General features: G+C 48.6%; 1 protein-coding gene across 7 annotated transcripts in view; it reads left to right on the forward strand.

Annotated features, from left to right (window-relative positions):
* The window catches only part of SDK1 (sidekick cell adhesion molecule 1), an 867,584-nt gene that overhangs the window by 697,464 nt on the left and 143,200 nt on the right, over window positions 1-26,920 (forward strand). For all 7 annotated transcript variants that reach the window (XM_034669743.1, XM_034669739.1, XM_034669740.1 and 4 more), the window contains 5 exons: window positions 1,194-1,309; window positions 3,070-3,262; window positions 17,132-17,230; window positions 23,148-23,339; window positions 26,675-26,796. In XM_034669743.1, the coding sequence (XP_034525634.1) occupies window positions 1,194-1,309; window positions 3,070-3,262; window positions 17,132-17,230; window positions 23,148-23,339; window positions 26,675-26,796 (722 nt within the window). The remainder of the gene's footprint in view (window positions 1-1,193; window positions 1,310-3,069; window positions 3,263-17,131; window positions 17,231-23,147; window positions 23,340-26,674; window positions 26,797-26,920) is intronic.

A 26,920-nucleotide genomic window follows, 5' to 3' on the forward strand; every position in this document is an offset into this window, starting at 1 on the left:
TAACAGGACCATGCTCTCTCCCCTTGTGCTCTGTGCCAGGAGACTGTTGTCTTTATTTATTTACCTGGAGCCAAAGGATCCATTTGGCTTCTGTGTCTTATTTTTGAAACGAGCACCTAAAGAACAAAGACTTTCTTTTGCAGAAAGTTGGATGTCACCACCAGTGGGCTTGTCCCTTCCTTTGAAGCCACAGAAGTCCTCGTCCTCCAACAGCTAGCCATGTCACATCACTGCCTTTTTCAAAACACTTTGGATTCCCCATTGCCTGCCGTGTACATTATCAACCACTGTGTTTGGCATAGGACACAGTGCCCAAAGCGACCCACCCGTGTCCTCAGCCCAACTGCCCCCATGTGCCCCATGTCCAGCCATACTCACTGTTTTCTCACAGTACACCAGGGTTTTATAACACCAGGCCTTGCTCACTCTATCTTCCCAGTGGAGAAGGCCTTTTGCAAGGCCCTTCCCTCTTTAGACATCTGCCCTTTCTTCCAGACCTGGTCCAGGTACCTCCCGACCGCAGCCTTCCGTCTTTCCTTGGGCAGAGTCGGCTGCTTTGTCCTGGGCGTCCACTGCTCCAGAGAGCGATGTGCCTGTTTCGGCTGCATGAGTATCTCCCCAAGATCGTGACTGCTGGAAAGCAGGCCATTTGGCAAGCGTATAGCTGGTCAATAACAGAAAGACAAAATGGTTGTCCCTATAACAGACAAAGAGAAATTTAGCCTCCAAATGAATGAACAATCCATATGGGAGGGGATGCTTTTTTTTTTTTTTTCCATATGAAGGATAAACGGGCTTGAAACATAGTGGTACCTAATGGAGGAGGGTGTCTCTCAGTGAAACCTTGCCTGGATCTCAAGCACTGAGTAACTGAGAAATGAACCAATGAAAGCTCTCATTAGCTATTTACCTGGGGATTCCTGGGAAAGCCTCACCCATGGGATGAGATGATCCGGTCCACTTTTCCGCCAATGCCTTAAAGAATTCTCCAGCAGAAAATGAGAAATAGCCCCAGTTCTTTTTCTTTGTAATGCCACTATTAGCTTCCAGAAACATTCATCACACTTCCCTGTTCTCAATGCCGTAATGACCTGTGAATCATGAGTGGCAGCTAAGAGTTTCTTTTTCGTCTCTTCTCCCTACTGTGCCTCCTACCGTTTGTTTTGCTGTCTTCTGTGACTGCCTTGGAACAGTGCCTACTGCACCCCCACAGAATGTGCAGACAGAAGCTGTGAATTCCACAACCATCCAGTTCTTCTGGAACCCTCCACCTCAGCAGTTCATCAACGGCATCAACCAGGGATACAAGGTACACAGTCTTAGTTCAGAGCCCTGGGTGGCCATCCTGGTGTGTCATGGTCTTGTGACCAATGAGAAGGCTGCCCACTCCTCATTTCATGGAGAACCCATTGCATCAAGTTACCGAGTGTGTTAGCTTTGGTGGTGGTGGGAGGGCACCATTTATCCAAGGTCTTATCTGCTCTGCTGGTTCAGAAACTCAAAATAATAGTTTTCAAGTAGGTGGTTCATACATAACAGAGCAATTTCTTTTGAAAAGAGCCATCCATTTTAAAATGAGTACTGGAAAACCTATCTCGGTCGATTGGAATCAGCATTTGTACAAACCACATCTTCCTGGAGAAGAGTCCTCTCACAAGAGCTCAGACTGAGAACAAAGGGCGCTAGATACAAGGGAATGATATTTCTCTCAGATAAAGATATTTACTCTCTCCCCACCTCAATTTCAGGGAGAGTTCTGTTCATAGAACCAAGACCAGTGAATTCAGGGCACCTACCTGGCCTGAATTAGAGGCAAAGATTCCCACTATCCAACCTCCCTCTGTCCTTCGCTACCAGAATGTTATCCTCATAGATGTATTTGGATGCAGTTTCCAAAAGTGTAGTCTATCCTGCCTTCTAGATCAACTTCTGGTTGGACTTGGGATCCCGTCTTGATTTTACCTACAGCATAGTCACTAATGGTCTGCAAGGGCAGGTAAACTCAGGGAAGATCTTTACGGAGAAAGAACTCCATGTGGTCTGCTTGAATTCTTGGTAATTTCAGATTCAAAGAGTATTATTTCCTAAGACACATGGTTCACTTTTATTCCCCATTTGGATTCAACTTACAAAAACACTTTTTCGTTTTCACTAGAAAGGCAGATGTAGCTAGAAATTTGCCCTGCCTTTTCTTTCCTTTTCGATTCCCCAGAGGAATCTACACTCAGAAGCTTTTTTGAAAGAAAATCATATTGATCAACCAAGATGATTTTGCCTCCTTGACTTTCCTGTCAAGTCTTATTGGCAAGACCAGAGCATTCACTCGATGGCTCAGTGTCGGTTTGATCTATATAAATACGCTTTGTGTCCCACAGCATGTCAAACTTCAAACCTAATTAACCCTGGAAATGTTTGGTGTCAAAGGAATTAAAAGTCACACTCATACATAATGTTGCCCAAACGTTAAAACAACTTCCCTTGGAATGTTTGCATATGTACTATATTTCTTCAAAAATGTAATCGACCTCCTAAAATTCTTTTCAGAAACCTAGTGTGACATAAATCGTAAATAATTAAGATTCATTCCCATTGAATCAGGGGCTTCTTTTTGAGGCAGAGTAGGTTCCTATCTGGAAGAAAATATCTGTGTTCATGTTTCATTGATATTTGTGTTTATGTTTCATTGTACTGATTAAGTCAAATAAAGATAGCGGTGTCTTTATTGCTTAGTGTTAAAACACATCACGCTGTGAAACATCTTTAAGTGAAGAGAAAGTGAAGGTTTGAGGAGTGTCTATTATTCCAACATGGGTTAAAGTAGATATTTTATTTATATGTACATGTATAAAATACATATAAATGTACATATTTGTGTTCAATTATCTGTGAGATATCCTTTCGACTCCGTATTTTCAAGTGGGATTATAAAATGTAGGATTTATGGAGCTTCTTACTCATGACTTTGCTTTCTTTGAAGATAATTGATTACAAAATAAAAATCCTGATACAGACGTGAGAGTGAAGACGTGCAGTTAAAAAGGATCTCTTTCTCAACCTATCCCATCGCAGCTCCTCGCATGGCCAGCTGAGGTCCCCGAGGCCACCGCTGTGGTCACCATTGCACCAGATTTCCACGGAGTCCACCACGGGTATATAACGAACCTGAAGAAGTTCACTGCTTACCGCACCTCAGTTCTGTGTTTCACCACTCCAGGAGACGGGCCTCCAAGCACGCCTCAGCTCGTATGGACTCACGAAGACAGTGAGTACTCCTCTGCCATGTGTCTTCTCAACAGTCAGAAGTCAGGTGTCAGGGAGGTCCAGACCACTGTCATATCCCGCAGCAGGCAGGGGCCAAGCAGGGTCAGCAGGAGCCTCCATGTCCTCAGAGTGTTTGTGGTCTGCACACCCTAGGGAGATAAGTCAGTGGGAAGTATTGGTAATGAGTGGTGGAAGGAGGTCCCTGGAATCTGAAGCCAGGTTAGCGGAAAGAGCTCAGAGGGCCAGAGAAACAGAGCTATGTGATCCACCTGTGGTCTTGCTGGACTTTTCTTCCCCCGGATTTCAAATTCCAGGCCCCTTACCTTCTTCTTCTTTTATTTTTTTTTGTTCTAGTATTTTCTTTTTTTTTTTTTTAAAGATTTTATTTATTTATTTGACAGAGAGAGAGAGACAGCCAGCGAGAGAGGGAGCACAGACAGGGGGAGTGGGAGAGGAAGAAGCAGGCTCATAGCGGAGGAGCCTGATGTGGGACTCAATCCCAGGACCCTGGGATCACGCCCTGGGCTGAAGGCAGACGCTTAACCGCTGTGCCACCCAGGCGCCCCTAGTATTTTCTTTTTTTAAATTTAAATTCAATTAATTAACATATAGTGTATTATTAGTTTCAGGGTAGAGGTCAGCGATTCATCAGTTGTGTATAACACTCCGTGCTCATTACGTCACGTGCCTTCCTTAATGTCCAATACCCAGTAACCCCATCTCCCCATGCCCCTCCCCTCCAGCAACCCTCAGTTGATTGCCTATGATTAAGAGTCTTTTATGGTATGTCTCCCTGTCTTATTTTTTCCTCTCTTCCCCTATGTTCATCTGTTTTGTTTCTTAAGTTCCACATATGAGTGAGATCATATGATAATTGTCTTTCTCTGATTGAGTTACTTTGCTTAGCATAATACCCTCTAGTTCCATCCATGTTGCTGCAAATAGTAAGATTTCAATTTTTTGATGGCTGAGTAGTATTCCATTGTATATATATACACCACATCTTCTTTATCCATTCATCTGTCAATGGACATCTGGGCTCTTTCCATAGTTTGGCTGTTGTGGACATTGCTGCTGTAAACATTGGGGTGCAGTTGCCCCTTTGGATCACTACATTTATATCTTTGGGGTAAATCCCTAGTAGTGCAATTGCTGCATCATAGGGTAGCTCTATTTTCTTTTTGAGGAACCTCCATCCTGTTTTCCAGAGTGGCCGCACCAGTTTGCATTCCCACCAACAGTGTAGGAGGGTTTCCCTTTCTCCACATCCTTGCAAACATCTATCGTTTCCTGACTTGTTAATTTTAGCCATTCGGACTGGTGTGAGGTGGTATGTCATTGTGGTTTTGATTTGTATTTCCCTGGTGCCAAGTAATAGCATTTTTTCATGTGTCTGTTGGCCATTTGGATGTCTTCTTTGGAGAAATGTCTGTTCATGTCTTCTGCCCATTTGTTGATTGGATTATTTGGTTTTGGGGTGTTGAGCTTAATAAGATCTTTATAGATTTTGGATACTAGCCCTTTATCTGATAAGACATTTACAAATAGCTTCTCCCATTCTGTCAGTTGTCTTTTGGTCTTGTGGACTCTCCTTTGCTGTGAAAAAGCTTTTTATCTTGATGAAGTCCCAATAGTTCATTTTTGCCTTTGTTTCCCTTGCCTTCAGAGATGTGTCTAGCAAGAAGTTGCTGTGGCCAAGGTCACAGAAATTGCTGCCTATGTTCTCATCTAGGATTTTGTTGGATTCCTGTCTCACATTTAGGTCTTTCATCCATTTTGAGTATATTTTGTGTATGGTGTAAGGAAATGGTCCAGTTTCATTCTTCTGCGTGTGGCTGTCCAGTTTTCCCAACACCATTTGTTGAAGAGACTGTTCTTTTGTCCATTGGGTATTCTTTCCTGCTTTGTCAAAGGTTAGTCGACCATAGAGTTGAGGGTCCATTTCTGGGTTTTTTACTCTGTTCCATTGATCTATGTGTCTGTTTTTGTGCCAGTACCGTAGTGTCTTGATGATGACAGCTTTGTAATAGAGCTTAAAGTCCAGAATTGTGACGCCTCCAGTTTTGGTTTTCTGTTTCAACATTCCTTTGGCTATTCGGGGTCTTTTCTGGTTCCATACAAATTTGAGGATTATTTGTCCCAGCTCTGTGAAAAAAGTGGATGGTATTTTGATAGGGATTGCATTGAATGTGTACATTGCTCTAGGTAGCATAGACATTTTAACAATATTTGTTCTTCCAATCCATGAGCATGGAACATTTTTCCATGTATGTATGTCCTCCTCAGTTCCTTTCTTGAGTGTTCCATAGTTTTCTGAGTACAGATCCTTTGCCTCTTTGGCTAGGTTTATTCCTAGCTATCTTATAGTTTTGGGTGCAATTGTAAATGGGATCAACTCCTTCATTTCCCTTTCTTCTGTCTCACTGTTAGTGTATAGAAATGCAACTGATTTCTGTGCATTGATTTTATATCCTGCCACTTTGCTGAATTCCTGTATGAATTCTAACAATTTTGGGGGGGGAGTCTTTTGAGTTTTCCACATAGAGTATCATGTCATCTGCGGAGAGTGAGAGGTCGACTTCTTTGCTGATTTGGATACCTTTTATTTCTTTTTGTTGTCTGATTGCTGAGGCTAGGAGTTCTAGTACTATGTTAAACAGAAGCATTGAGACTGGACATCCTTGTCGTGTTCCTGACCTTAGGGGAAAAGCTCAGTTTTTCCCCACTGAGAATGATATTCACTGTGGGCTTTTTGTATATGGCTTTTACGATATTGAAATATGTTCTCTCTACCCCTACACTGTGAAGAGATTTAATCCAGAAAGGATGCTGTATTTTGTCAAATGCTTTTTCTACATCTATCGAGAGGATCATATGATTTTTGTCCTTTCTTTTATTAATGTGGTGTATCATGTTGATTGATTTGAGGATGTTGAACCATCCCTGCAGCACAGGAATAAATCCCACTTGGTCTTGGTGAATAATCCTTTTAACGTACTGTTGGATCCTATTGGCTAGTATATTGGTGAGAATTTTGGTATCCCTTCATCAGGGATGTTGGTCTGTAATTCTCCTTTTTGGTGGGGTCGTTGTCTGGCTTTGGAATCAAGGTAATGCTGGCCTCAGAAAGAGTTTGGAAGTTTTCCTTCCATTTTGATTTTTGAAACAGCTTCAGAAGAATAGATATTACTTCTTCTTTAAATGTTTGGTAGAACTCCCCTGGGAAGCCATCCAGCCCTGGACTCTTATTTGTTGGGAGATTTTTGATTACTGCTTCAATGCCCTTGCTGATTATGGTTCTGTTCGGATTTTCTATTTCTTCCTGGCTCAGTTTTGGTAGTTTATACATTTCTAGAAATGCATCCATTCCTTCTGGATTGCCTAATTTGTTGGCATATAGTTGCTCATAATATGTTCTTATGATTGTTCGTATTTCTTCAGTGTTGGTTGTAATCACTCCTCTTTCATTCATGATTTTATTTATTTGGGTCCTTTCCCCTTTTTTTATAAGTCTAGCCAGGGGGTTATCAATCTTATTAATTCTTTCAAAGAACCAGCTCCTAGTTTCATTGATCTGTTCTACTCTTCTTTTGGTTTCTGTTTCATTGATTTCTGCTCTGATCTTTATTATTTCTCTTCTCCTGCTGGGTTTAGGCCTTATTTGCTGTTCTTTCTCCAGCTCCTTTAGGTGTAATGTTAGGTTGTGTATTTGAGACCTTTCTTGTTTCTTGAGAAAGGCTTGTACTGCTATATACTTTCCTCTTAGGACTGCCTTTGCTGCATCCCAAAGGTTTTGAACAGTTGTTTTTTCATTTTCATTTTTGTTTCCATGAATTTTTTAATTCTTTAATTTCCTGGCTGCTGCATTCATTCTTTAGTAGGATGCTCTTTAGCCTCCATATATTTGAGTTTTTTCCAACTTTCCTCTTGTGATTGAGTTCCAGTTTCAATGCAGTGTGGTCTGGAAAATATTCAGGGAATGATCCCAATCTTTTGGTACCAGTTGAGACCTGATTTGTGACCCAGTATGTGATCTATTCTGGAGAATGTTCCATGTGCACTCGAGGGGAATGTGTGTTCTGTTGCTTTAGGATGGAATGCTCTGAATATATGTGTGAAGTCCATCTGGTCCATTGTGTCATTCAAAGCCCTTGTTTCCTTGTTGATCTTCTGCTTAGATGATCTGTCCATTACAGTGAATGGGGTGTAAAGTCCCCTATTATTATTGTATTATTATCAATGTGTTTCTTTAATCTTATTAATTGCTTTATATAATTGGCTGCTCCCATGTTAGGGGCATAAATATTTACAATTGTTAGATCTTCTTATTGGATAGACCTTGTAATTATGATATAGTGTCCTTCCTCATCTTTTATTACAGTCTTTGGTTTAAAATCTAATTTGTCTGATATAAGGATTGTTACCCCAGCTTTCTTTTGATGTCCATTAGCATGATAAATTATTTTCCACCCCCTTACTTTCAATCTGGAGGTGTCTTTGGGTCTAAAATGAGTCTCTTGCAGACAGCATATTGATGGGTCTTGCTTTTTTAATCCAGTCTGATACCCTGTGTCTTTTGATTGGGGCATTTAGCCTATTTACATTCAGAGTAACTATTGAAAGATATGAATTTAGTGCCATTGTATTACCTGTAAAGTCACCATATCTGTATATTGTCTCTGTTCCTTTCTGGTCTATGTTTCTTTGGGGCTCTCTTTGCTTAAAGGATCCCCTTTAAGGGGATCTTGTAGGGCTGGTTTAGTGGTCACAAATTCTTTTAGTTTCTTTTTGTCCTGAAAGCTTTTTATCTCTCCTATTTTGAATGACAGACTTGTTGGATAGTTTTCTTGGCTGCAATTTTTTTTTCATTTAGCACCCAGAATATATAATGCCAGACCTTTCTGACCTGCCAGGTCTCTGTGGATAGGTCTGCTGCCAATCTAATGCTTCTACCCTTACAGGTTACCAACCTCTTGTCCCAAGCTGGTTTCAAGATTTTCTTTGTCTCTGAGATTTGCAAGCTTCACTGTTAAATGTCTAGGTGTTGACCTATTTTTATTGATTTTGAGGGGGGGTTCTCTGTGCCTCCTGGACTTGAATGACTGTTTCCTTCCCCAGATTACGGACATTCTCTGCTGTAATTTGCTCCAATATACCTTCTGCCTCCCCTTTCCTCTTCTTCTGGGATCCCGATTATTCTAATATTGTTTTGCTTTATGGTATCACTTATCTCTCAGATTCTCCCCCTCGTGATCCAGTAGTTGTTTATCTCTCTTTTTCTCAGCTTCTTTATTTTCCATCATTTGGTCTTCTAGATCACTAATTCTCTCTTCTGCTTCTTTTATCCTAACAGTTAGAGCCTCCATTTTTTATTGCATCTCATTAATAGCCTTTTTTATTTCAACTTGATTAGATTTTAGTTCTCTTATTTCTCCAGAAAGGGATTCTCTAGTGTCTTCTATGCTTTTTTCATGCCCAGCTAGTACGTTTGTAATCATTATTCTGAACTCTAGTTCCGACATCCTACTTATGTCCATACTGATTAGGTCCCTGGCAGTCAGTACTGCCTCTTGTTCTCTTTTTTGAGGTGAGTTTTTCCAGCTTGTCATTCTGTGCAGAGAAGAATAGATGAACAAGAGAATAAAATACTAAAATGACAACAACGACCCCAGAGAAATATACACTAAACAAATCAGAAGAGACCCAAAACTGAAAAAATAAATAAATAAAAACCAAACCAAAAAAAAAGAGAATATAATCAGATAAGTGAACAGAAGAGAACAATACACTGGATCCTGTGTGTATTTGAGTCTGTTTGTTAGAAAACTAGATCCTAAAATTTTAAAGAAAGAAAAACTTAAATACCTACAAAAATAAAATTAAATACATTGAAAGGATAGAATGTAACTGTAAAAATGAAAATTTAAAAAGACTTTAAAAAAGAAAAAAAGAGAGAATATGATCAGACAGGTGAAGAGAACAGAGCAATACAGTAGATTCTAGGTGTATTTTGGTCTATTTGTTAGAAGAAACTGCATCCCAAAATTGTAAAGAAAGGAAAACTTATATATATACAAAAATAAAATTAAATACAATGAAAGGGTAGAATGTAAGTGTAAATGAAAATTTAAAAAGATTTTTAAAAAGAGTTGATAAAATAAGAAATTGGTTGAAAAAGGAAAGAGAAAAAAATTAAAATTGAAAGACTAAAGGGTTGTGGGGGGAAAAAAAATACCATGAATTCTATATACTATTTTCCCCTAGTGCTGGAGTTTTTTGGTTCTCTTTGACCGGTGAACTTGGTCTTGGCTGGGTATTCTTGCTGATCTCCTGGGGGAGGGGACTGTTGTGCCTATTCTCAGTTGTCTTTGCCCTGGGTGGAATGGTACCGCCCTTGGCCCGGGACCAGGCTAAGTAATCTACTCCAGTTTGCTCTATGTGCCTTCTGTTCCCTGAAGGCTTTCCACACAGCTTTAGAGGATGAAACCAAAAATGGCAGCCTCCCAATCCCCAGCCCTGGAGCGAAAATTTCGGGGCCCCACTCCTCAGTGAACCGTCCAGGAAAAGCAGTTAATCAGTCCTGTCTCCCTGGTCTCTGTCCACACTCCGTGCTCACCCAGCCTGTGACCGAGCATTTCTGTCTCCGGCACATGTCCCTGCTCTGAGTCTCCAAACCCTGCAGACTCCTGCAGCGCCCACCCCTGCCGCTGCTCCCTGGGGAGGGAGGGGGATCTTGCTGCAGTCCTGCCACTTGCTAGGCCCCTGCTCAGAGAGCAGTCACCCAGCCGTGCCGTGGTTCACAGTATATGGTGATATTGAGCCGAGAGCCCGCTCTTGGGCTCACTGTTTGTAGCCGACTTCCCCTCTCCAGTGCCTGGGAGCTCTGCCGCACTCAGGCACCCCTGGTCTTCCTGCGACCCAGGGATCCTGAGACCACACTGTCCCACCTAGTATTGTGCCCCACTTCCCCACCTGAGCACCTTTCAGGCAGGGATGTCCCTCACCAGAGTAGACTTCTCAAAGTCCTGAATTTGTGCCCTATTGCTCTATCACTTTCCAGTGCTGGCTGACCGAGGCTTCCCCCCCCCGCAGTTTATCTTCCCATATGTGGCCTCGGATTCGCTTCTCTGCACCTTCTACCTTGCAGAAAGTGGTCGTTTTCTATTTGTAGAATTGCAACTATTCTTTTCTTAGATCTCCAGTGTTCGCAGGTGTTCAGAATGATTTGATAGCTATCTAGTTGAATTCCTGGGACCAGACAAAACTAAGGTCTCCTGCTTCTGCACCATCTTGCCAGATCCCCTTACCCTCTTCTTGAACGCCCCATCAGGCCTCCCAGCTGCACCTTCCCCGCTCCTCCCCAGGCATCTCAACCCAGCCCCTCTGAGCACCTTCACTTGGCATCATCCCCATATGCTCAGTTCAGACCAGCTCCTTCTCTGCGCTCAGGCCAGCTGACACCTGTGGACAACATCATCTAGTGAAGCTCTCTGAGAAAATGACCACAGATGTGCACTGACACTTGAATACGGGAAGGTTCATTGCAGTTATTTGTAATTGGAAAAAAAGAAAGAAAAATATGCAAATGTTCCAGAGGGGTGTAATTTTAAAAATTATGGAATGGCAGTATACTACATATTTTGTCATTATTAAAAAGCTTTTAGAGAAAATGGTCATGATCTAGTGTTAGGGGAAAAAAATAATATGCAAAACTATAGGAGATCCAAATTTTATAAAAACATACTTGGATAAAACTACATGAGATGCCACAAAAGACCTTGAAAGAAGCGTCATAAATCTGAGTTGTTATCGCTATGTGCTGTGATCATGGGTATTTTCTACATTTTTGTTTGGATTTTGCCACATATTCTCGTTTCTACAGCAAGTACGTACTCTCTTTATAAGGAGAATTGAAACTACTATATATTTAAGATAAAGTCACCTGCGCTGCCACTTGTCGGTGCTCCGGCTTCCCTGTCCTGGCCCTGGGACTCTGGGTCTGGCCGGCCTCCTGTGCCACCGAGGGCACCGTGGCCCAGCCCTGCCCTCCTCCCCAAGGCCTCAGCTTCACTGTACTCCCCCCCCCGCTCCCATATCAGAGTCCTGTTATCACCCCAGTTCCTCTCTCGGAGGATGAAGTGTCTGACCGGTTGTCAGCCCACAAATACGCTCAGATCTCCCTCATCAGAAAGTGGCAACTTTGCACCCGCCCCGGCCCACCGAGTTCCTGGTGAGCTCACCTCCTTCCTGAAGAAGCTACTACTTGGACCCCTAACCTCTCAACTCCCCATAACCCTTAGCAGCTGCTTTCACCCCACCCCTGGACTGTGAGCACCTTACCAAGCATTCAGTTTTTTCAGCTGCCACGAATGCATCGAGCGATACAATTGTGTGGTTTCTCTTTTCAGCGAGTTATTGATACAGCAGATTGATTTTCAAATGTTGAACCAGCTTTGCACACTTGGAGGAGATCCCACTTGGTCCTAGTTTGTAATTATTGTTTATGTTGTTGGATTTAGTTTGCTAATACTTTGTGGGAGATTTTTTGCATCCAGGTTGACGAGAGATATTGGTCTGCAGTTTTATTTTCCTGGATTTACCGTCTGTCTGGTTTAGTGTCAGGGCAATTCTGGCCTCATAAAGTAAGTTTGGAAGTGTTCCCCCTCTTCTGCTTTGGTTTTTTTCCTTTAAGATATATTTGTTTGAGAGAGAGAGTGCATGAGTGGGGGGAGGGGTAATGGGGGAGGGAGAATCCTAAGCAGACTCCCCGCTGAACACAGATCATGTCCTGAGCCGAAACCAAGAGTCAGGTGCTTGACCGACTGAGCCACCCAGGTTCCCCAGCCCCTTTTTGGCTTTCTAGAAGAGATTGTGTAAAATTGGTGTCAAGCCTTCTTTAAATGTTTGGTGGCATTTTCCAGTGAAATCCTCTGGCCTGGGTGTTTCTTTTGGGGGAGTGTTTTAATTATAAATTCAGTGTCTCCAATGGTTATCGTCCTATTCTGTTCTCTGCTTCATCTTGGTTGAGTGTTGGCAGTCTGTGATTTTTTGAGGAACCGATCCTCTAAGTTGTTGAGCCTGTGTGTGTAACGCTGCTGGTAGTATTCCCTTCGTATCCCCCTGTGGCTGCAGGATATGTCATCATGTTCCTTGTTTCATCCCTGATATTGTTGATCTCTTTTTCCATTTCTGTCATTCTTCCCTAGAGATTTGTCAATTTAATTGATTTTTTTTTTGAGGAACCAGCTTCCTATTTCATTAAGTTTTCTCCATTGTTTTCCGATTTTCAGTTTCATTGATTTCTGCTGCTTATATTTTCTTCCTTCTGCTTGCTTTAGGTCTATTTTTTGGTCTTCCTTTTTAATTTCTTGAGATAGGTACTTAAACTATTGATATGAGGCTGTCCTCATTTCTTTTAGAAACAGTTAATGCCATAAATTTTCCCCTCCACGCTGCTTTAGCTGCATCCCACAGATTTTGATATATTGTGTTTCATTTTCACTCAGTTCTATGTACTTTTATTCCCTTTGAGACTACCTGTTCGGCCCATGAATTATTTAGAAGTATGCTATTTAGTTCCCCTGTGTTTGGAGATTTTCCCGTAGTCTCTCTGCTACTGATTCCTCACCTGATTTCATTATGTCCAGAGAGCACACTGTACAATTTCAATTCTTTTAAGTTTATTGAAGTTTGCTTTATGGCCCAGCACATACTCAGTCTTGGTGAATGTTTCATGAGTGCTCGAAAAGAATAATGTGTATTCTGCTGTGAAACCTGCTTTTCAATTATAAATTGTATACACCACCGCCAACCAGAGTTTAGGATTAAAGGGAGAAGGTTGATCAAGTTTAGCTTTTCCATTATATATATATATATATATGGCTGTCTCATCAAGTCTTGTTCCTACTGTGATTATATTGTAATTAAGTGCTGATTGATCAATCCATCCATCCAACACAGAAACAAGTATGCTCACTTACATTTGGTGTCTGTGGAGCGCCTACAACGCGCAGGGTAGCCAACTGGGTGTTGAAAGGGCTGCAAAGATGAGCAGAGCCTCTGCCTGTAGAGCTTCTAGCCTAGTCAGACCGAGGGACGTGGGGACGTGGCTGAGGCCAGGCCACTGAGGTGGGACGTCTGGAGAAGTGGCTGCAGCCGCCCAGTGAAGAGTATCTGGTTGAGGAATGTCGGGTATCAGGGAAGCCTTGTAGACGAGGTGGCAGTGGAGCTGAGAGAACGACTGTGGGCATTCCAGGTGGAGGAAACCGCATCCTTCCGTAGCGGCAGGGAGAGTGCACAAGTGTGAGAGTACAAGCAGGGTGTTTGGCAAGGCTGTGCCGCCGCGTACGGGAGGGGCCGAGCCCCAGAAAACAAGAGTCAGGAGAATCTCGACTGCTGAGCTCAGGCCCTCAGACAGACCCACAGAAGGTTCTCCATGAGCGGTGTTATTTGAATCCATCCGTGTTTCAGAAGTTCTGTCTGGGATTGTGGGAGGACCCACTGGAGGTAAAGGTGAGGGAAGCTGGGAAGCAGGCACAAGACCAAGCCCACACCCATACTGTGGGGACAGCGTAAGGGGAGATGCATCCGGAAGACATGTCTCAGGGAATTTAGGGGCTCATTAATAGAGGGGTGCAAGGGATTATCTCGGAGGACTCAACATGCTTTGGTTTATGTGACTGTGTAGATGATGATGATGTGGGATACGGGTCTCAGGTGATGACACCCCGCCGAGTTGGGGTGCACACAGTGTGCAGTGGCTGTGGGACATCTGGGCCCATGTGTCCGAAGCGGATTTGGTAGTCCTAGCAATTCACGGTTGTGATCTTACTTTCCAAGGAAGGGTTAGGGAAGGTAATTGAATATGTGGTCTAACCACAGAGGGAAATACCTGAAATCCGTTCCGCCTCAGGCTATCTGAGCTACAAGGTCCCCAGCAGTTAAAGCGACCTACGCAGATGACGTCGCCTTAGGGATCAGGGAGGCAAAGTGTGGGACAAGGGGGTTAAGAGAAGGGTGATGCCGCTGGGCTCTGGCCCAGTCGTGTGGCACTGAGGGTGCAGAGGGGGCGTGCAGGGGGCCCTCATGGAGTCTCGAAGGAGGAAGGAGCCTGGCTTGGATAAAGGGTACTTTCTGCACTCATCTGTAGGAAAGCACAACCCGGCCCCCTTCTGTGTGTGGATGGGGTGGGGAGGATCGTAGTGGGGGCCGAATGTTACAAGCACCCCCCATATAGCTCTTCTTTATGTGGACATTTTCCTCTGTTTCACTTATTCAAAGAGGAGGCCAGGGCAGCGCCTCTGCTCAAGCGTCTCTGCCACAGCCACGTCCAACAGCATATCAGACCTCACTTTTCAGAGGCTGTACTAAAACACAAAGTGGCGGAAGAAGGTAACTCCTTCCAAAGAAAAGAGATGAGTCCTGGCTGCTATTAAAAAAAAAAAAAAAAAAAAAAAAAGAAAGCCCAGTTTTTGGCAGTTAAGCAAGCAGACAGGCATGGTGGAGAGACATCCCATTAAGCTCTATGGCCAGGAAACAGAACCTTAAGTGCATTTTTGCCCACCATTAGTAGGTAAAAAGAGAAATTGGAAATTTCTTTCTGGGGAATTGAGAAAACTGGAAGTGATGTCATCGTTTTAGAATTTTTCTAACGGAGTCACAATTTTCAGTAGCTATTGATGCTGTTCGGAGCGGGGACCGTGTCACGGGAAGGTTGAGGGAGGGCAGATGGCTCAGCCTGGCGGGTGCTGAGGCCCGGCCCCGCCCGCTCTCCGGCTCAGGGCACCTCCCTTGGCTCCGTGCCCTGCAGGCCTCCTTTTCCACAGCTTGGACGTGATAAGAACTGGGGGTTGGGGTGGGGAGGGCAGGCAGCGCAGTAAAGAGGAAACAGAATATAAATTTTAAGCCGAGACGTTGCCAGCTGGTTCCAGCAGAGCTAGAGGACAGCAGATTTGGGCAGGAATCCAAGAAGCAGAAACACAGAATATAAAAGGAGCAAAAAGCTTTCTTTGCTGCTCTATCGATCGAAAAAAGAACAAGCCCGTTCAAAAATCCGTCAGAATGTCTTTCTGAAAACTCAAACCTGGACAAGATGAGCTGGATTCAACAGCCGCTTTATGTCACCGTCTTCCTGGCTCGGAGAGTGGCCTTTGTCAGTGTTGAGCTTACCCGTAAAACGTCTTTTGGAAATTTCACCCAGATGGGTGTATTTGCTGAGGCTGTTTCCATCTTTTTTCTTTTTTAACTAGAAGTTGTGTTAGGAAGCTTTGTCCAAGTGCAGCTGAGAAGCAGGTACCGAATCCACCATCCGTGCGAGCAAGACCCACAGTAGCCAGAGCAGGGGTGAGGCTTCTCTGTGGGGATGCCCCCAGCTCTGCTCTCTGGCAGGACAACCAGCACCCTTGTCTTCATGCTCTCCTGTTTCAAGCTGAAATATTGCGTGCAGTATGATTAAAAAGATCTCGGGGTAGCACATTCAGGGCCCGAGCAGGGGAGTCATGAAGCAGGGGCGGCTCAGTAGGAGCCTGGTGTCCTCGCCAAGCACAGGACATGTGCTTAATCGGTCTCTGCTGAGCGAGTGGGTCCCTTGGCTCCTCCCCATTCTCCTTCTGTTTCTCCTTTGTCTCTGATTCTGCCCCTCCAGCCTCCCCTCCTTCTCCCTGACCCAGTCAAGTGTAGTCTCGAGTGTAGTCTCCAGAGTTGGGCCCGGGGAGGGGGAGGCCTGTGGGGCCTTGCAGAGCCAAGCAGAGCAGACCTGAGCCAGAAGCCCCACTAGCTGGAGGAAATGACCAACCGACCCACGCCCAGCTCCATCAGTGGTGGAGCCCCTCCCCGTCCCCTTCCCTCGCCCCATCCCCACGCCATCCCAGACTCCAGCGTCCCATAAAGCATTTCCTTTTCCCCGCTGCCCCCCCCACACCCACCCCTGCAGAGTGGGGAAGGAAGCAGCCCTGTGAGAGGGCCTACAGGCAAGGGCTCCTCGCCCTCATGGACCGGGCCTGGCCTTGCACACCAGAGCTGCAAAGCAGGCGAGGGGTCCAGGCAGAAGGCTCATCAGGGCCCCTGGATCTGAGCGTCCATGACCTTGGACTGCTCACCTTATGTGGGGCCTCTCGAACTTTTTCTCCGGGCGCTTTTTAAAGTGGCAGAAAGTTCACCTCAGAAATGACTTTGTGTTGGGATAGTAAGACAACTAGAAACTAAGAGTAGCAGCTAACGTCCGGGGACAGGCCTCCAACCCTGAAGCTCCCCGTTAACGCATGACACTGTGCCTCTGTCCTCCACAGCTGCACAGAAAGAAACTCCTGGCAAAGGAGTGTATTGTTGCTGGAATTTCTCATAGCACCCTGCCCCATGAGGCCCCTCAGGGGGAGAGGGGGTGGAGGCGGGGAGCCTGGAGCTCTGGGTCGGGTCTGTGGGCGTGGCCCTGCTGCCAGGGGTGGGTGACCCTGGCTGCACAGAGCAGCAGGGACCCCACCCCAGCTGGACACTTGCTACAAGGCATGTCTGGGGACACTGGGTGCCAGCCCCTGCTTTTCAGGACCCAGCCAGCCTGCTTGTTCTCATTAGAGTAGATCAAAGAGAAGGAGAATGAGGTGTGTGTAAGTCTCCTGCCTGTCTTTGGTTCTCGGCATGGCTGGGATGTGGCCGAGAAAAACAATTTATGTGCCCAGAACCGGGATGCCTTTTACACCTTGAATTTCCTCACCTCTTCTGGGATTTTACTGGCATTTCCTTCACGTTCGGCCTACGGGCCCCAGCCCAGGCTCCCATTTCCCTTCCCTGGTTAGAACTTTCCACTCACATCTGACCCAAAGAGAGAAGGGGGCTCTCATGTAAACAGTGATTTTATTTTATTTTTAATTGCTAGAACCAGGAGCTGTGGGACATCTGAGTTTCACGGAGATTCTGGACACATCCCTCAAGGTCAGCTGGCAGGAGCCTCTGGAGAAAAATGGCATCATTACAGGTTAGTATCCCTGTCTTAGGGAAAAATGAAAAACAAGTTCACCCCAACAAGGGAGATGGGCATCACTGGAAACAGCCCAGCTGGCCAGGAGACGGGCGCTGGCGGCCTCTCTGGGAAGTGAACACGTCTGCCTGGCCGTCAGCAGAGGGCCAAGGGCTCAGTCCCCACACCTGGCACCGCACGACCCAGACCCCACCTCCCTGGGGGGCATTTTTCTGCATGGGCCTTGGCCTCCGAGTCTTAACAAACCTCTAAAGCCTTTCATTGGGGAAAATTGGCAATTTCATGGCACATCCCCTGAAACTCACCGTGCCCCACAGTTCTCTTTGCGACGCAGCAAGGTTTGTGCCGATATCATGTCCCATTGATAGAGGAAGCTGAGGCCCGGAGAGGCCCTCCTTCAGCACACGAGCCCAAGATGTCGACCGGGTACAGACGCTTCACTGAAATGCTGCAATCAGGCATCGGCCAGGTCCCTCCCTGCCCGAACCAGGGCCCCACAGCAGAGCCCAGGCATCCTGGCTCCGGCTCCCCTTGTCCTCTGCCCAGCACCCCCCGGGGACCTGAGGTGAGGACAGCCAGCCTGCAGGGCTGCCAGACTGACTCCTCTCAGGCTGCAGGTGTCTTTTGTGGGGCTTTGATGATTTTTTGGGAAAGAGAAGAGTTTTAACCTGAAAAGTTAAATTTAAATTTAAATCTTGGCTTCAAAAAAAAAAAAACATTCTGGGTGGCTTCAGCCTCAGGGGAAGGTGGGAGCCTCACCTTACCTCCTAGACCCTCCATTTCTTTGTGGGGCTGCAGGGAGGAGGCACTAGGGCCACAGCTGCCAGCAGCCCCATCCATTTCGTGAGCATTACTTGAAATGTCAAGCCAGCCGCTCGTGTTCCCACAACTCAGCCACTGGGTCTGGGACATTCAGTCTGTGGCAGGCGTTCTCTGGGACTCTGCCTGCAGCACCTCCTGTCACATCTGGGCCTTCTGCCTCCGCCCTCTAAGCCTGGACCCCGAGGCTTCAGGGGGACCCAGCTCCTGAGCGAGTCATGTCCATCCTGCTTGTGAGTCCACTTGGAGCCTGGGCCTCGGGACTCAGGGCTCCTTCCCCCCACTGTGTCTGGACAGCAGCAGTGGCGACCATGGGCACCTCCACGTGCCAGCACCTTAGTGTCACAGCTCAGCCCCACACAAAGTACCTCCTACAACCCCCACCTGAGACCATGGGTGGTGCTGTCCCAGGGTCCCATGGCCAGCAGGGGACCGGGCCAGCACAGGGATGAGAGTGTCCATGTTCTGGCCTCTACATCCACAGTGTGCAGGTGGTGGGATTCGAACCGTGCTCCTAACCCCAAACCGGAGAGAGTTTCCCATCTTCCTGGGGTCACAGCCTCTCGCCAAGTCTCTCAATGTACCCAGGGCCAAAGAAGCACCTGACAGCTGTTTCTGAGGTCACTTGGTGCAAACAACTGATTTATATGCTAACGATAGCTGTTTGACATGAACTGAAAGAGCAGTATTTCCTTCTTCAAACAAGGAAGATGTGTGTTTCTGATGTTCCTGATGGGATCGGTCTCTGCCCACCTTCTTGAACGTGGGATCAGAGTGGACCCCACCACCTTAATTTCCTTAATTTCCCACATCTGTCTTCATGCTGTATGTGCTCCCGTGTCACAGAAACCACCAGAAACTCAGCTTGGCAAAGACAGGATGTGTCCACAGACAGGCACATAGCACACCCTGACCCTGAACTTGGAAACAGCTCGGGCTCCAGCTCTCCATTGTCCCCCGGTGATGCAGGCAGGTGGTGCCCAGCATCACTGTGCCCCTGAGCTGTTTCTGGGGCTCAGAGCAGTGTCCTGGGTGCCCGAAGGCATAGCCTGGGGACTGAGTTCCTCTCCCAGCTCCTCTTTTCTCTCCCATTAGTCAGGAAACCTCCTGGTGCCAACCCCTCCCCCTTCTTGTCTGCAAAACACTGGGTAGTTGCCTTTGTTAGGCCAGAGCACCCTACAGACCATGCGACAGAGGGCACCTGTCTCCCTGACTTTTAACCAGAGTACCTGTGTGGGTCTGGTTCTGCCCTCAGATCTGATGCTTTGAAATACTCACCATCAGTAATATAGTAACTCCAGGAAAGGGGAGAAGTCACTACTGGAACTGGACTGCAGGAGCCAGGATGTGTATTCTGCAGTCTCTCAGCCCTGGATCGCCAGTGCGAGTGTGCAAAATCACAGAGGCCTCCTGCCTGCCACCCGGAGCAGAGGAACCGAATGCAGTGGGGGATGGGCAGAGAAGGGAGCCCGTTTAGTTTGACTTTGCTTTAAGCCGTACAGAGGGAGGAAAAAGCAAGCCAGGCAGTGCTAGGGAAAAGAAAAAAGCAAAAACACCAAAAGCGCATAGAGGGACACTGCCCTCGGAAGCAGAGTCTCCGGCAGACCCCTTGGGGACCGGTCAGTGCTGTGGCTGGAATGAGAGCTGTGCTCCCCATCGACTTCAGAGGCGGGCGTCCACGGCTGCCTGGTTGGCTGTGGGCATTACGACGGCCGAGCCTCAGAGACCTGGCTGGGGCTAGACGTATGCACACGGAGACTTCCGTTCCTTCAGATACACACGCTCACATGGCACGCCTCACTCCTGGTGTAAATCTGCGGGGAAGCCCACGGGCGCACGTTATCACCTGTGGTGAAGCAGAGCCAGCATTTCCCGGCTGAGCGGTGGTTGCCAATATTCCAATTTATGATCCTCTGTTCTCGCCAGCTAATAGGGCTTAATGAACTCATTTTCGTCTTTTATTTAAACAAGTATGTGTCGTTACAAGCAGCAGCCTGTAGTCTACGTGGAGCTTGGCCGTCTGACGGCCGCCCGCTGGGGTCCTGGGCTGGCGGCACCACCATGACAGCATGGGAGATGCTCTGCGCTCCCTCCCAGCGGCCACTCGGTCACCACCTTGGCGCTGTCTGGCCTGTGCTGTTGCCTTTTCCATGCGTGCTATGAAGTGTTCCCAGCGTCCCAGGAGCTCTGGGGGAGGCTGCGGAGGGAGAGGGCCTATAGGAGCTGAACCCAACGGCTATGGTTCCCTGGGCCTCACAGCTTATCCCTCCAGCCACCTCCCCGGTGACCCCTGCCCTCAGCGAGGCCTTCGCTCTGCCCCCCAGACAGGTCCACACCCCCCACGGACGGGGCTCCAGGCGGGGCGTGCCGGCCGCTGCACAGAGTCTATCCCAGGCTCCGGGCCGAGTAGCTCACCGAGGAGCAGAAGGAAAGCCTGATCTATGGGCAAAGCCAGCCTCGGAAAACCACAGACTGTCCTTCCCGAGCCTCCTTGTTAACGCAGCTGCTGTTGGAGCAGCTGCAGGGCGGACGACAGCGGCCCGGCGTGGTCCTCTGCATGGGGTGCCGGGTGGTCCAGACACCTGGGGGAAGCCGTCCCTTACCAGCCATAGGCACACCGAGCAGCCCCGGGCCTCCCTGTCAGTTCAGGACCAGTTTCTGTGGGTGCAGAAAGAGAGGGCAGCCCCAAGCAGGGGCAGCCGGCCGGAGAGCAAATTGCCCACTGTGCTTATTGTGAATTCCAGCATCTTCCCCTCTCCCTGCGTAAAGTCTGATTTATGAGGGCCAGGATGCAGACAGACAGCTTGTGATTGGATGTACTGCTCTCTTGTAGAGAATTTACTTCAGATCAACAGAAAATTATTTCTGAAGCTGCCACGGTTGTTAGTCTCAGTTAGGCAGCATTCGGAGCAGGTAGGACATCCACCCGCCGAAGGCGCCTGGCGCCGGCGGGGCGGCCTCTCCTCCTCCTCTGGCATGCTGCAGCAGGTGAGACGCTCCCGAGCTGCCACACGCCCCCCGAGGAGTGGTGCAGGAATCCGAGTGCCCCTCCACCCACCACGCCCCCCACCCCGGTCCATCCATGCGCGGCAAGCCTCCCGTGCCGTTCCCTGCGATGCGTCCGGGCCGTGCTTTCTTGCCATGGGGGCTTTGCTTGTGTCGTTTGGTTTTGTCTGTGTCCACAACACCAGCCCACCTGTGTATCAGGCCTGACGTAACAGACCCCAGCCACGCTGCCCTACCAAGGACGCTGGAAGCTCTGGGTTTGGGATCCAGGTTGCCATGACAAGCAGCATGCTGTATTTTTGTAAATTTTTATCAAGAACAGCTTTTAAACAAATAAAATTATCTGGCAGGCAAGCTTGGAACCTAAAACAAAGTCCTCTCCTCCTGTACATTCAGGGAAGACTCCCAGGATCAAACCGTTCAGCGATGTATCGGGTGTGACCCACCGAGGTCGGGGGCAGTCAGGTGTGCACACATCCGCGCTTCAAAGAGAAGGCCGTGCATGGACGGAAGCTCTGTGGGGAAGTGTGGAGCCCGGGCCAACCCTAGAAACCCTTGCTGGCTTCCAGCAAGTTCACAAACCTCTCTGAACCTTCGTGTTCTCCATTGTGAACAGGTGTAGCGATTTGGAAGTTCTGCTGTGAGGACTGATTGAACTAACATAGGTGACGTGCTCAGCACGCCCCAGGAACATTGGGAACACTCTGGGTACTTGAAGCTGTTGATACCCATTGCAGAGAAGGCTCGATTTTTAATTGTTCCATTAGGTCCAAAATTCTCAGTTGACAAAATGAACTGATTGGTCTGGCGCACTGAGGAGGGGGGAGGCTGGACCTGGGACACAGGGAGGTCGAGGAGGGAGAGTCTGAGGTCCGGAGGGTCCAGGGCAGTGGGCGGTCTGCCAGCTCGAGCACCATGTGGGAGAGGCGAGGTCTGGGACAGCCCACAGCCAGATGGGCTACGCAGAGCACAGGGGCCTGGGCAGAGACCAGAAGGTAATGGGAGAGATGGCACGTGCATGGAGGTGCCCAGCGCTGCCCCTGTACTGCCCTCCCTGGATGTCCCGTCAGCACCACCCGGCCTGCGGGCCTGGTGTCCGCGCAGGAGTCACTGGGCTGTGGGACTGCAGACGGGCAGCAGCTTCTGATGTTAATTTTTTTTTCAAAATATTAAAGTCCCGAGATGCTCTCTAAATTCTTGTTTACCTACAAGCACAAGTTTCTAACTATATTTATTGCTTTCATCAGAATGAGCTTTAAGACGCCTCTTGGTGCTTCGGTATTCCTGAGTTTATTGACTGGAAAGAAGGAAGAGCAAGCGTTTTCAGCCATTCCCCTTGCCTTTGGACCCGTGAGCGCCTTCCATCACTGTCTCCCGCTTTAGGAGACGCTCTGCCGGGTCTCTAACCACATAAACCTCCCTCCGCGGGGGGGTCGATTCGGGATCTTGCTGGGGTTTTTCTCTCTGAGCCTGAAGTTGCAGTGGAATCCGAGGCTGAATAAATTGTGGTCACGAGGCCCCACTGGACTGAACAGAGACCAGGGGAACATCAAATTTTGCCAGGAAAAGAGGAGGCTCAAAAAGTGGGGACGCAGCAGAACTCAGGCAGAGAGGGACTTTTTAGGAAAAGCACTTTGCGTGGGAGAGAGCATCTATCAATCATTTCAGGAGGGAAAAAGTGGCAGTGTTTCCACAAATTAGTAGCAAGCCAGGAGCAAGCTCCTGATTTAGAGTGGTGTGTAATGAAAATATCAGCGTATAAAAATGGAAATATTGATGAAACGCACCCACAATCTGACGCGAGGTGAAAGGCACCGCAGGCTGGTGGCTGTCACTCATCTTGCCTCAAGCCAGCTGGGGTGCTGGGGTCACCGCGCGCAGGCGGCCCAGGCTCCCGCAGTCCACTGGGTGGTGGGGGGACAGGAAGCCCGTGGGTGCAGGAGGGGCCCGGCCCGGAGTCTTGTGAGCTCAGGGCAGCAGGTTCCCACCCGGCTCCAGCACACCTGCCGGGCTCTCCTGCCCTTTCAGATCCTCCGCGACATCAGCAGCTTCCGGACGGTGCAGCTAACCCTGTGTTCTCGCTCCCCAGGCTACCAGGTTTCCTGGGAGGTGTACGGTAGGAACGGCTCCCGGCTCACCCACACCCTCAGTAACACAACTCAAGAGTACAAAATCAAAGGATTATTGTCGCTCACCACCTACACCATTGACGTGGCTGCTGTCACCGCCGCAGGGGCTGGCCTAGCCACTTCGTCCACCATTTCTTCTGGAGTGCCCCCAGGTCAGTAAAACCCTGTGGCCCTATCTCTAAGGGCATGGCGCTCCAAGATGACTGGTGCTCTGGGTGGATGGCAGCCCTGTGCACGGCCCTGGGTCCTTCAGAAGAGGGGTGTCCTCTTCCTGCAGGGGCGGTGAGGTGGCAAGTGAACTGTGACCCGATGTGGGCCTTGTCCTCTGGCATCTGTGGTTGGGGCATGGACTGGAGGGACATGCCCCAAGGAGCGAGCTGGCTCCGAGGTCTTGCCCTCCAAGGAGACCATGGGTCAGGGCCCATGCACAGGGAGACAGACGCAAGCTTCCTTTGGAGGGAGCAGGAGGAGGCATGGATATTAATACCAAGACTAGGAAGCAGAAAGCTTTATTCATTCAGTGAGACAATGGAGATTTGGTTTGCAGTAAGAAAAGGGAGTAAGAGGAGGTGGGAGGGAAGGGAAGGCCTTGAAGACAGAGGGAGGCAAATGCATCCCTGTGGGCTGGGGAGGGTGTTAGCCCAGTGCTGGCCGCTGCAGCCCATTGCCCATCGCCCATCCCTCTGCAGTGCGGGTGCAGGGGATCCTTGGTGTCCTGTCCTTTTTGAAATGCAGATTCTCTTCCTAAACGTGCAGCACTCTCATTTCGGCTTTGGAACTCTGCACTCAACACTTTTCTCCCTGATTTTAAAGTTTATGTTTAAAATAAAAGTGTTTTTCCTGGGAATTCACAAATACGAGGGAATGTGAGGAAGTATTGTGGGGCTCTCAGTTCAGTTCTGCATAAAGTGTGGGGTCTCTTGCTCTTTAAAAGACGTCAGTTTGCCTTTTGCGGGTTGGTCTTTGAGGATAAGGCTCTGAAGCTCCCTCCGAAGTCACACTTCCTCCTGTGATGTCCTCCACCTCCAGACCTGTGTTCAGAGCCCAGCTGTTTTCTTGGACAGGATGCAAAGCATATAAAACACAGTAAGGAAAGAATCCGCACAGGAACAAGTGTGTCCTCCTCCCAGGGACCGCATCTGAAGAGTGCCCGGCAGTTCTCCGAGTTGTGTGTGGTGGAAGGACGAGGCTCGGTGCTTCCTCCCCCTGAGCATAGGACACTTTCTAGAGGCCAGTGGCCACCTGCTGTGCCCACCGGGGAGCATAGATCACTATGTCCTCCCTCTGAGGCAGCAGGGGGTGCTGTCACTCACAGCAGCACCCCAGGGGCTTCTCATAAAGCAGATTGCTGGGCCCCCAGCGGTGGGGCGAGGCTGGAGGATTTGCCTCTGGGGCGGTTCTCAGGTGTACAGACGCTGCTCATTGGGAACCACACTTTGAGGCAAGCCGGTATTTTTTTTTATAATAATATTTTTTTATTATGTTAGTCACCATACAGTACATCCCTGGTTTTTGATGTAAAGTTCGATGATTCATTAGTTGCATATAACACCCAGTGCACCATGCAATACGTGCCCTCCTTACTACCCATCACCAGCCTATCCCATTCCCCCACCCCCCTCCCTCTGAAGCCCTCAGTTTGTTTAAAGGCATTGACAAGATAAGTTTACTTTTTTAAAGAAAGAAGTCTTTGGCTTATGGGAAGATTTGTTCATTCCATGTAAACAGCCTGTTCCCACAGCACGTTTAAAACATTGCTAACGCTCTCAGGGCGTCCGGGTGGCTCAGTGCATTGAGCGTCCAATTCTTGATTTCGGCGAGGGTCATGATCTCAGGGTGGTGAGATCAAAGCCCACATTGGACCCCTGGCTGAGCAGGGAGCCTGCTTGGGAATCTCTCTGTCCCTCTGCCTCTGTCCCTCCCCACTCGTGCATACTCACGCTCTCTCTCTCTCCCTTTCTAAAAAAACCACATTGCTAACACTAATAACTAGTGATGGTGGCCTGATGCTGGATTTGTTAGAACTGTCTCTCACAGAGGCTGACAGTAATGCAGGGAGAGCAGGCACATGTGAGCAGCTTTCCGTGGATGGTGTGGGCTCCATCCAGCCGCAGCGGGGAGCAGGCTGGTGGACCTCCGGAGGCACCGCAGAGCGAGAACTCGGGGGCAGAGGGCCCCACTGTGCTAAGTAAACCCTGATGAACTAAAGGTGAAGGAAGCAGTGGAGGAGCTACTGCGTCCCCTAGAGGTCAGGTCACCCATAGCTGGGGATGGATCCCAGGGCATCCCCGAGCACCCTGCGTGTTGGCGGGAAGCAAACTCACAACGACCGTCTCTCTGGAGGGCCCTGTGCCACTGGCTGTGCTGAAACTCCACAGCCATTCATGTCTGGAGCACCGTTGAGAGAATCCAGTGAGCTGAGACATACAGAGACAAGAGTCACTTGTCCTTCGATTTCAACATATTCTGCTTCAAATTCATTGCATGAGATGTGGAAAGCCCCCTTGAGGTCCCAGAGACCCTGCCTGTGCCAGTGCCGAACGGATCACTAAAGCAGTTTTATTGCCCCTATGCAAGTCCTGGTTTCCAGCCCCTCTCCCCCTCCCCGCCCCCCGCCCCCCACCATGGGCGGACAGACCAGGAGGCGTCCCTCAGACACCATGCAGGCAGCACACAGCTCCCACTGCCTGCATGGCATCCCTCTCTCCTTCCTTCTATCCCACTGTTTTTCTCTAGAGTAGCTTGTGTCACCCAGAGCGTTTCCCAGACTTGCAGTATTTCACTTCCGAGTGGGACAGGCTCTTGGGGTGGGGGGAGCAGGGGTAGCCTGCCCGAAGCTCTCTATTCAATGAGTAGGCTGCAGCCCCAGGTAACCTCCCAGGATGGGAGCCCATCAGAGCCCCCTCTCCCCCCATTTAGTTGCCGGAGCAACTGAACTCAGACAGAGTGGGGAGAGCTCTGCACTTTCACTTGAATGTGGTTGTCTTGGAAACCAGACCCAGGTCCTAGGGCTCAGGACCCACACACCTGGCAGCCATATGCAGCACCCGCTGTCTCCCACCCACCCCACTCTTCTTGCCCTGGCATCACGGTCATCACCAAGGGGAACAGCGGACATTTGGTTGTGTTCTTCTCGGAGCCTGGAAAAATCACATCCATTCGTCCTTTCTTCCTTCAACGAGTATCTGTTAATTACCTGCTGTGCACAGAGATGAGTAAGTCCTGACCTTTAGAGCAGATCGTCCAGAGGCCACATGGACATGTGTCCTCATCTCCCTTCAGAGGCATGGGGCCTGATGCACGACCCCCCCCCACCAACGTGAGGATCGTGTGGTAGTTGTGTTCCCGGAGAAGCAGCGCTTCTCCCTTACATGGTTTTGAAAACAATTCCAGGCATTTTGAAACCATTTACTTGCTGAGATGTCTGGTGCATTTCCTAAGCTGTTGGAACTTGCATCTCCACATCTTGTCTCTCGTTTGTCTCTAGAGCTCCCTGGCGCCCCGTCCAATCTGGTCATTTCCAACATCAGTCCCCGCTCAGCCACACTTCAGTTCCGACCGGGCTACGACGGGAAGACCTCCATCTCCAGGTGGATCGTAGAGGGTCAGGTATGCTCTCATGGGAGCAGACGGCGGGGTTTCCAGAGAGTCCTAGGGGCCCTGTGCGTGAGCGGCAGGGAACTGATGTGCGTACAGAATGGTTGGTCAGGGGCACAGTGACTCTTGGGACAGG

This window comes from Ailuropoda melanoleuca, chromosome 10 (genome assembly GCF_002007445.2).
Source record: "Ailuropoda melanoleuca isolate Jingjing chromosome 10, ASM200744v2, whole genome shotgun sequence".
In the NCBI taxonomy this organism is placed as follows: domain Eukaryota; kingdom Metazoa; phylum Chordata; class Mammalia; order Carnivora; family Ursidae; genus Ailuropoda; species Ailuropoda melanoleuca.